Below are 11,022 nucleotides of genomic sequence, written 5' to 3'. Positions count from 1 at the left end.
AATCAGAAGATGTGGCCCATGTAAACAAACGATAACATCCACACAAAACACAAACACCCCACAACCTCACATTCTCGTGGATGATCCACACTTGATATCACTACGGTTCACTTGAACCCCTCCAACAAGCCCAACTCTATAATCCAAGTAAATATAACAAATCAGAAGATGTGGCCCATGTAAACAAACGATAACATCCACACAAAACACAAACACCCCACAACCTCACATTCTCGTGGATGATCCACACTTGATATCACTACGGTTCACTTGAACCCCTCCAACAAGCCCAACTCTATAATCCAAGTAAATATAACAGCAGAGCAAAACAATAGAAGGGGGAGAGATAAGATTGATAGAAGAAAAGAGAACTAAATGGCCTTAGAATTAGCTTGTTTCCAAGTGAGCACCATTTCCTCTTCATCTACTCCAAATAAACTAAATCCTAATCACCCTTCTCCTCACAAGGAAAGGCTCGGATTGAGGCCAAAGAGATCGATATCGTCGTTCTTGACGACAACATCATCTTCATCTTTCAAGCATTATCAGTCTAATGCCCGAGCAAACCGTTTCGTTTGCGAAGCAAAGAATGCGGTCGATGGAGGTATAATATGTGTTACATGTTTGTTTGTTTTTTTTTTTCTATAGCAATGACTAAAGAAGGTGAAAGACGAGTCTACAAGTAACTATAAAATGTGCTTGAAAATTTATGCATAGGGCACTAGTTCTTTACATTGCTCTCAGCCCTGCTCGTATAGGCATTTTCTCTTTGCTAATAAGAGCAAAGCATAAGAGTGCCTTGGGCCAAACATGCTAGATAGTGGCCCAAGTCCGCTTATTTAAAAAAATACCAGTTCTGTAAAAGTCCAGTAGAAAGCATTCACCTATTTTGTTTCATGACATAAAATGATGCACCAAAGGGAGATCAATTATTCAGTCAATTTTAAAATCTCCAAATTCGGCGATCCAAGATTCGATCTCTTTTCAGTAACACCATCAATTCAGTTGACAGATACTATCGTTTGACAATATCCTAGCCATGAATATACTCTAATTTCAAGATTCTAGCATTTGAATGTCCTAATTGAAATACGTAGCGCTAGATACCAATGGTAAGATCTTTCGACTTGGAAAAATCCAAACATTTAATTTTATCTGTAGTTCTCGAATCTTGAATACTATTAATATCAGCCTACCTCAATTACTAGTTTAACATGCTAGCTGACGTACGTCCGTCTTTCTTCATATGCACACAGTTGTGGCAGTAGATGATAAAAGCTGGGACACGGCCGTGATGGCCAACGAAGCTCCTGTGATCGTCGAGTTCTGGGCACCATGGTGCGGCCCGTGCCGGATGATAGCTCCGGTGATCGACGAGCTGGCCAAAGAATATGCCGGAAAGATCGCCTGCTACAAAGTAAACACCGACGACTGCCCCAACATCGCAAGCAAATATGGGATTAGGAGCATTCCGACCGTCTTGTTCTTCAAGAACGGGGAGAAGAAGGAGAGCGTTATCGGTGCCGTGCCGAAAAGTACGCTGAGCGCTACCCTAGAGAAATATATCTGATTGTTGCAGCGTTATGTAGGAGCATGTTATGTAAATGTTATGACATACATCATAATTTGATGACAGAAGCTACTATGATCAAATTCTTAAACGAAGGAATTTATGTTCGTGTATGTGATATCCCCATTTACTTATCTCAGTACGGGTGTTTTCGGAAGCGTAAACCGGTCATTTTTGACATTGGTTTGAGTCATTTAGTGACAAACAGCACAAGAGCAATTAATCTCAACTAGTTCTTTGAAACCAAAAACTAGATCTATGAAGTGTTAATAGATAAAGGTCTCCAGATTTTTATTGCACATGAACTATGAGAAGAATATCGTTACCTTGCTGTTTACGAGAGCTGCATGCATAACCTAATTTCTCGGTATTGAAACAACACTTTACATACGAAGACGGAGATAGGTATAAATTTATTATATATATAATTATGAGTTATATTTTCTATATATATAGTAATTGCTTGACTTTCTTAAAAATCTTCCAAAAACCGATTGAGGTAACCAATTATTTTTAGCATGAATAAATTGGCATTGGTCCGAAATTCAAAATTCACTTTCTTGGTTTCCCTCTTATTTGTGTACAAGATAAAACTCTTTCTAATGCAAGACCGCTTTTTTTTTTTTTTTGTGGATGATGATGATGATGATGATGATGATAGAGAAACTCGAAGGGGAGCTGGCTTTAACTGTGAATGTTATTTGCCCTCTGAGTACATACATCACAGCTATTTGATTTCATTTGATCTGAAGATAAGGAAGTAAAACAAATGATGAAAAAACGACCGCATTTGTGGATGGTTTGGTTTTCTGCAAATGCAGTAATTGCCGCTACGGTCGCATTCAACTGAGAAACTTTGAAGTAGTTGCAGTTGTTTGTTTCATAAAAGCTAATAAAAACAGCTGCAGGTGCAGATGTAAAACACACACCCAATTAAAATCGAACATAAGTCCCAGTTACAAGTGCTTTAACAACGAAAGAGGTTTAAATTGCACCTCCAGCTGCAACTAATCCCCAATAATAATCCAAAAAAGATCTTTAGCGTCACAAGACAAACGTCTTTTTAACTACAACTATAGTCGCTAGCTGTGAAACTTTAAAAACTTAAAACGAAGCAACAGAAGGCCTATCAAGAAAATGAAAGATAACAGTAATGCGCTCTCAAACTATGAAGCAATCTGAAGTCTTGAGCCCAAAAAACACGGCAGGGCAAAGCATGTGAGCTCTTATAGAGCCGGCACGGTGTGCAGAACGTCAAATAGAAACTCAATGCAAAAAGAAGTTCAAATCAGAAAGCAACTCACCTAGAAATGGAACAACTATAAAGAACGAGCTGTACATGCTACTCAAGTTTCCAATGTGCGGAACCGTACCGAAGTGAAGCACAATGGCAAAGCATAATACAACATTAACCTTTAAAGACAAGTTAGAGAATGTGAGGTTAAAGGATACAAGGCACGCGTATGAAAGAAACCACTGTATATGTTTTCATTTTGGGGAATTAGTAGTACATGGAGACAGGCATCTGGAACAAATTTATAGAACTTTTCTTAGCTCTCTCCATTGCCGTGGGATATTAAGGTTAACTCTTTCCTCCTGTCTCGGCTATTTTGATTTTGAATCACGGGGAGGTTTTCCAATCAAACGGAAGATTATTGAAGTTATTAACTGCTCCGAGCCCGTTCAACTGCTGATGGCTTAATACTCTTGGATCCTGAGATATTTGATTCATTCCAACCCTCCCATTCATCATGCTCATTGCATTATTGACCATTCCACCAAAACCCATACCACTTAACCCCATATTATTCGTAATTATACCATTATTAGCAAAGCTACTTGTCCTGTTAAGAGACTGTGTGATTCCATTAATCCCTTTCAACTCATTCCCCAAGGTTCCCATCCCATTAAGCTGAGAGGACATCATCATCTCCTGCAAAATTTTCTGCACAGAGCTCTGTGAACTGTTTGGGTCTGCTTCTTGGGGTTGTGAAGAATTCAAGTGAGGGTTGCTATGAGAGGTTGGAGTCAGGTTATTGGATGAAGATGGATTGGGTTGCGAAGTAGCGACTGAATTCGATGAGCTGGCAGATGGAATCTGCATCGTGTTTGCTCCACTATACGGGCTGTTTGCTGTGCCCATGTGATTTTCTTGTCTAGAATTCATTGAATTTTGGTGGAGAAGCCCAGCAACAGTAACTGTAGATGTAGTTGATAATGATGGAGCATTCACCGAGTTATTTGCACTTGGAATGCTGTTGCTAACTGCAGCAAATTGTGTGCTGGTCGTTTGAATAGAAGCCTGGCCATTACTATTTGAGTTTTGAGCAATGGATTGCTGCTCCTCAGCATGTTGTGCTTGTTGATTTTGTTGATGCTGTTGATGCTGTTGATGCTGAAGCCCAGATGAGCAAGATGTTCTTCTAGGGAAGTTGATTAGACTATCTGAACAAGTGCACAAGAAAATTGGTTTTTTAAATCATTTATTAGAGTAAAGAGACACTAAAAAACCATGTAGGTTTAAAACAACCTGAGAAGAATATAATTATGTTTACATTTAATATAGACAATGTGTATAGTAATTAACATTTGTCAGGCACTAAGCAGCGTCAGAAAATATCAATTCCACAGCAAACTATAAGTCGTGCTTGTGCAATGTATTTGGTCAATCTCTTGGCGGTATATAAACATAAATCATGAGAGAGAAAAGATGCAACCCACACAAAATGTTTGGTTTTTTACCATATTCTATTCGTTGTTTATAGGCGATTTATATGTGCATACATCAAGTTATTTTAATCTATTTTGATGAGCAAATAGCTAAGAATTTGGTTTGTGGTTGGTAAGATTATCATCACTAATTATTATTCTTTCCTGTGTATGCAATGTGCAAATAAAGATATGAGGCGATAACCAAAACATAATATTGTTGGCATATAGCAAGTAAAGCTTACCCATCGGTCCTGTCCCAGTTTCTCTGCTATAGTCGATCAAATCTTTCATACTATTTACCACCTCCGAAATCTGCAGTTTATATCCCAAAGTCAAAAATCAAACAGTAAAATTAAGGGGGAAATGCGCATGGTACTTTATTTATCATGTCACTCACCTGAATGATACCTGGTAAAGAACAGGGAGTTAAGTATAGTACTTCATATGAGCACAATAACTAACAAGCTAACATGCGCATATTCTTGAGCTAAAAACTAACCATTCCATTTCATCTCACATCTCAGATCCATTATTTGTAGGAAAAAAGGACCAAAATAAATTCCTTTCTCATTTGGTGGTAGACCAAACTAACCTAGTAAACTAAGTCATCGTTAGAAAGTACATGGTCCAGACAGTGTACTTATGATGATTGCTGAGCACCAGCTGTGAACCCTTGTTTAGAAAGATTAGCGGAACAACCTTGTATCCTCGGTATTGGAAGAGGAAGCTTGCTTTTTAAGAGAACCCAGCCTACAGTGTCTGTATTTTAGCCCACAAATGTATGGGAATTAATAATACAATAACATCGATAGAATGGAACAGAATTTGCAATTAAATATCTTCAAGGTGAACCATAGATTTCTAATAATGTGAGAATAAAGCATAATTAAGTCAACAAAAGGAAGGTTTCAGTTAATGTTACAAAGATTGTAAACTGGATTCGTACCAGACTTCACACAACCAATCCCAATGCTTCGACAGAAAACAATATATAGAGGAAACATTAAAAAGAAGAAAGAGACTACCTGCAGACAGCGAACATATCTCTTTGTGTATCCCAAATCATTCACTAGTGGCACCTCCAATGCTTTAGCTAATTGACGAGCAGATGCCACAAACCTATATAATGCATTTTGCAAGCATATTTATTAGAATTATATTGATGGAACAAAGACATAAGAATCCTCAGGTTAGAAATTATATACAGTTATGCTGAGGGGTGAACAACATCACTACGAGAGAAGAAAATGAATGGTAACAGTTGAATTTCCATCACCAGAATTTGTTTGCTGGTATGGGTTGCTAAACATAAATTGTGCTTCCAATTTGGAAAATGAATATCTATATACATCACTGAAATACTGTACATGATGCCAATACGGAAGATTTTAGGTTATATGTAATATATGAAATAACTTAAAAGATTTTTTAGTGTGCTTGTATAAATATTTTTGGAGTGCATATGAAAATAAACAAGAAGTTTGGGGTTGTATGAGAAAAACTCGAAACTTTTAAATTAGTAAAGAATAACAACTAACAACCTATGCCACATCAATCGCCCTATTCTCAAATAAGTAGCACATGGAACTAATTTGGACATCCTTTGAGCATGCAACCTTAAAACACAGTTAGTACAGTTAAGTATTTTTAAGACACAGTAGATGCCGTTTGGCAAGGGATTAGGAGAGGAAGGTTAAGGAGAAGGCTTAAATTAGTTAACCCATTATGAGGGTTTCAAAATATTTTAACTCCATTTGGATTATGTAGTTAACATGAAGGGTTAACCATTTTGTGTATGGTAAATAAAGAAGGTTTATCATTCTCAATTTCTTCGGATACCAACTTTACTTTATTGAAAGTAGGAAAATTTTCTAATAACTCTAATATTTAAGGTAAATTTAACTAGAATTTGCATTCATCTAGACTATTAAAATATTGTCATTCTGTATTGGTTAAGTAAATGAATGTTGAGGTGGCTAATAAAAATGAAAATCAATTTAAAATTAGAAATTTAAAAGCTTGTGGTTATATAGGAATAAAGTGATAAGAATTCTTATTGTGAAAGATAAATGGTCATATCAGCATGAAATCAAATGTTAAAGAGGGGTAAATAATAATAATAAAGTAAAATGTTTTTTATTAATCTTTAATCTTAAGTGAAATTAGCTATTAAAGGAAAAAAGTAATATTTTTCTCAATAATACTATATTGAAATTTAGAATCACAAATCAATGCATATTTCCTATTGCATATCATATGACATATATTAAGGATATTTCCTCTAATGGTCACATTTGAGGGATGCAAACAAATAATTGATGGTTTATGATGGGTTTATGGGAAAATTTTCCCTCCACAAAACATCTTTCCCTCCAATATATTATCCACATAGTTTCCCCCCACCAAAAATCCTATCTAGTTGCTCGCTAGTTCTTTCCAAGATAACCACTGCGCATGAGGAGTAACACTAATTCTGCCTTCTCGAGAGGAATTGTTTAACTCATCATGTGCGAGTTAACAAACCCATTGGAGCTTCTAGTTGTTTGGAGGGTTAATGAAGGTTAAACCCTCTTAAACCCTTCACTAACCCATTGCCAAATGGAGCCTTAATAAAAGTAGTTATTCCTTTCCTATGAAAGATTGCATGATCTTATAGAACTTTGCGCTGCATTTATCTGAGCTAAAAAGCGATCTCTCCAAATTTAGTTTAGTTCTACAGAGCCTAGACTTTAAAGGATTTTGTGATGATTCAACTCTGCTCCATCTTGAGGGTGTCTATTGGTTTTGTATGGTTATGAGACATTGGATATCACTCTTGTGAGACGAACAGATCTTGGTACACTGCTATTGGATTTATGATGAAAAATCCCTTGGGAAGAGTCGACCATACTACATGGGATAGCAGACAGGGTAAGTCCTCGTGTTTTGTTGATTGTTTTCTCTCTTATTAATCTTTCTTCATTCCATTATGTCAATTTGTACCTTATTTTCCATGTAAATTCCTTAAACCTATTAAAAAGAGACTGGTACTTTAGTATACATTCTTACTTTGATTTAATAAAGTAGGATGTGTTGTTTGGGGTAAAAGGATGAAGTAAAACTAGCTTACACCAAGCTAAAATTTCAGATTAGTTAAAGATATCAGATAAGTATGTTTATGTAACTAAAAAAACGCACCACAACAGAAACTATAAAGAACTTGCACAGTAACTATAAAAACCAACACACGTACCACGAGAGAAACAATAACGAACTTGTAGGGTGGCTATTTATCCCTAACGTTCTGATATTATTTCTTCAAATAACCAAGATAACCCCAAATTAATGAAAAATAACATGAAGATAAATAAAAAAAAGAAATGACTTACGAACTACATGTATTCTGCAATTCCTGAGTTGATAAGCCAGACGATGCATTCTGAACAGCAGCCTGATACTTGTGCACAACTGCTCCAAGTTGACTAACCTACAAAGAAAAAATCAGGATAAATCAGCCAGAACTACAAGTCAAGAGTGTTGGCAAGCAAATAAGAAACAGAGACTTTTCCTGCGGACATATATGTATGTGTGGACTGATATACAAATACAAATTAATGCATATGCTAAACTAACAGCTAAGACTTTTTCAGTCATTGTTATCTACAATGTAATATATCCTATGTAGCGTCTTTAGTGTAAAGGTAAAGCAGATCTATTATGTAAAAGTTACAAGTCAACTTAACAAATATGATTCAAGAGAGGCGAGTAGGGTAACAATTCCCTTTTTTTCCCCTAATGTTCTGTTCTCTTTGTCCAGCTTCACAGGGTTGATACTCAACTGTTTGGATGTGTAGATACGCACAAATTTATGGTAATGCGCTTACATATAAGTTAGATGAATTACATGTATTAAAAGAAATTAATCTGCTAATAGGGATGATAGGCTATACATGAGGGTTAAAAATCATCTTATACTAAGGCGATGAGAAAAGGATAAAATGAGTTTATCCCGAAAATCAGGATGAACAATACATAGTTATTTTGGTTCTATATAGTATGGATTAACATTTACCTGAGGTATTATTAGTCTTCTAGGTATAAGCTCTTCATGACGCCTAGCGCAGAACTCCCAGGAAGCAATCTAGGAAAAGAGTGATTAGCCCAATCATCTACAAACCATTTACATAGTTAAACGGACAACAATATGAGCAATTTCTCACCTTCAGATCTAGATTGAAAACAATCCGGAGCTGGCCATCACGTACAACACGCAACTGCTCAAAGACACTCTCCTGAATTGCTTTAGCATAGTCCAACACAATCTGACCTGATGAATTCTGATACTCTCGAGGCATATCAACATAAAGAAGTTCCTCTAGTGTGCCACTAACATATTTGATTTGGCATAGTCTAGGCAAAACCTCAACAGTTGTTTCTACAAGATAATAAAAGGAATTTAATAATAATAAGGAAACCCTGTGAAAGGCACTTCAAGCAGGAAAAATAACTCTTAAAATTGTGATTTATAAGCAAGTACGACCACAAAGCCAAATTATACATGCAGCTGATATAGAAATCAACAAAATAAGACACAATTGATGACGAAGACAAGAATGGAACATACCAAAACCACGACCAGGCTTTCGGTTGCAAATTTCACAATGCCATACATCCTGCGAAACGTATGTAAATAGTCAGCAAAATTCACATGAAAATCATAACGATACCAAATAGAAAATTAAATCTTTAGAGATACTATAGTTGTGGCACTTTTCACGCAAAACAAATCAGGAACAGTAAGAAAAATTAAATCCATTTCCATTATATGCAGGCAATTGACATTCATATACCTGTGGGAAAACCCCAGTCGTCTGTCGACCACTTCCGTATAGAGAAACACACCATCTCTTCTTTGCATTAGGCGCAAAGTACTCAGCAACAAATTTCCTCCAGTACTCAATATTGTTATCCTATATTTACAAAAATTGAGAGTACAAGAGTGAAAAACAAGGAAAGCACAAACACACAAGTTTAGGTTAGTTCCTCCATTTAAACCCTACCAAATGAAACCTCAAAAGCAGAATAGAGAAGAAAATTACTTCAGGTCTGTGCTGCTGGTGATACATATAATGTGTCAATCTACGAGCACACATTCCAGGCTCATAGACTGCTGGTTTTTGTGGCGGTCTGGCAGATAGATTTTGCTGCTGAAGCTGCTGAGGTAACTGTGCTCTTTGCTGAGGAAGAGACTTGAGTATTAGCTGCTGCTGCTGCTGCTGCTGAAGTAGTCTTTGCTGCTGTTGCTGCAAGAGATGTTGCCTAGACAATTGCATCAACTGCTGTTGTTGCTGATTCTGTTGCTGCTGCTGCTGTTGCTGTAGAAACACTGAAGCATCTGAATGTTGGAGTTCCATTTTCATGGGGCCTAAACTTCTCAAAGACTGCAACTGTTGTGGCTCCAACTTCACCTGACTCATACCCCTCAATGCTTGTAACTGCTGAACTGACCCATTTTGATCAGCGGAACCCGTTGGCTGCTCCAATTTAACCGAGCCTACATTCCCCATTCCTCCCCTTTGTTGCTGCTGCTGCTGCTGCTGTTGCTGTTGCTGGCTATGAGGAACTTGGAACTGTTGCTGGAAATTCTGCTGTTGGTTCTGTTGGTGACCAGACCCGAGTTGGTTTCCATTATTATTATGAAACTGGTGTTGGATATTCACGGGATCAGATTCAGTATTGCCTAAAGTATCAACTGAACCCCCTAGACCATTTCTCTGGTGGAGATTCAGCACACCATTTCCCGAAACTTGACCGCCATTTTGAAACGGTGGGTTGAGAAGGGAAGAGACATTGGAGATGTTAGCAAGCAAGCTGTTTCCATTGAATTGGGTTCTCGGCGAGACGAGGGAAGAAAAAGGAGGCTGAGATTGCATAGAATTGGAGTGAACTCCCCCCATCAAGCCGGAATTCGAACGGAGAACCGACGCAGGCACCGATTGGGACCCACCCATCGGATTCTGAGGCCCCGAGGGAACCATCTTTCTATTAATAGCTAAAATTTTGCTAAGTTTCTATTCACAGAGGTCCAAAAAGGCAATCTTTTTCCATCAAAACAACTTTTTTTAGGTGGTTCACAGGAATCTTTTCCACTTGGCACGCTGAAATCTGAAGTAAAACCCCAATCCAGATTCCAACGACAACAGCATTCCACAAATAACAACCACTGAACGAAATTGAAGCCCCTAAAATCAGCACTCTCTCAAACTCAGCGCACAAATTTCACAAAGGATTACTTAAAATAGCCGAAAAAGATAAACCTAATGAGAAAAGGGGATAAATCCAATTACCACAACGAACTCAAGCGACTCAAATCCCTGAGCAACAGAGCGAGCTTCAGCAGAGCTCTCCCAGTTCGATTTGTAGCTACTCCTTCATAAATCTAGAGCTAGGTTTTCTTCAAGCATTGATTCTGCTCCGCAAAACTGCAATTGTTCATCTTTTTTTATCCCCCCCTATTTTCAGCTTTACTTATTTTATTTTATTTTTTTAAGAGTGTGATGTTATGATCTTGCGGACGTCAAAATTCTCTCGGATTTGATTAATCTCTTTCTCTCTCCTCTTTCTCTCTCTCTAGCCGACTTCCTCTCTCGCATAAAACCCCATCCCATCGTCGCATCATCCATCCATGCGCAGCGCGAGGTGAGAAGCCGCAATTACGAAAATACCCATGATCTTTATATAAGGGACCCATTTCAAAAATA

The 11,022-nt window shown here is 37.4% G+C and overlaps 2 protein-coding genes across 4 annotated transcripts; one reads left to right on the top strand and one right to left on the bottom strand.

Moving 5' to 3' along the window:
- On the top strand, nt 273–1,727 carry LOC109830281 (thioredoxin M-type, chloroplastic-like). Its single transcript, XM_020397498.1, has 2 exons — nt 273–604; nt 1,257–1,727. The coding sequence occupies exons 1-2, from the start codon at nt 376–378 to the stop codon at nt 1,568–1,570; spliced, it is 543 nt and encodes a 180-aa protein (XP_020253087.1). The 5' UTR covers nt 273–375; the 3' UTR covers nt 1,571–1,727.
- Nucleotides 2,882–10,767, bottom strand: LOC109830279 (transcriptional corepressor SEUSS). 3 transcript variants are annotated; one of them, XM_020397496.1, is made up of 10 exons: nt 10,609–10,757; nt 9,361–10,503; nt 9,112–9,231; nt 8,886–8,934; nt 8,482–8,696; nt 8,334–8,402; nt 7,651–7,748; nt 5,308–5,401; nt 4,525–4,594; nt 2,882–4,015 (listed from the first exon to the last, which is right to left on the bottom strand). In XM_020397496.1, the coding sequence occupies exons 2-10, from the start codon at nt 10,297–10,299 to the stop codon at nt 3,192–3,194; spliced, it is 2,478 nt and encodes an 825-aa protein (XP_020253085.1). In that variant the 5' UTR covers nt 10,300–10,503; nt 10,609–10,757; the 3' UTR covers nt 2,882–3,191. The 3 variants fall into 3 exon arrangements, with proteins under 3 accessions (XP_020253085.1, XP_020253086.1, XP_020253084.1); XM_020397497.1 differs by having other exon boundaries at nt 9,361–10,484; XM_020397495.1 differs by having other exon boundaries at nt 9,361–10,767.

This window comes from Asparagus officinalis, chromosome 2 (genome assembly GCF_001876935.1).
Source record: "Asparagus officinalis chromosome 2, Aspof.V1, whole genome shotgun sequence".
Lineage (NCBI taxonomy): Eukaryota > Viridiplantae > Streptophyta > Magnoliopsida > Asparagales > Asparagaceae > Asparagus > Asparagus officinalis.
The sequence above is the reverse complement of the archived record's forward strand: the minus strand, read 5'-3'. Positions and strand labels throughout refer to the sequence as shown.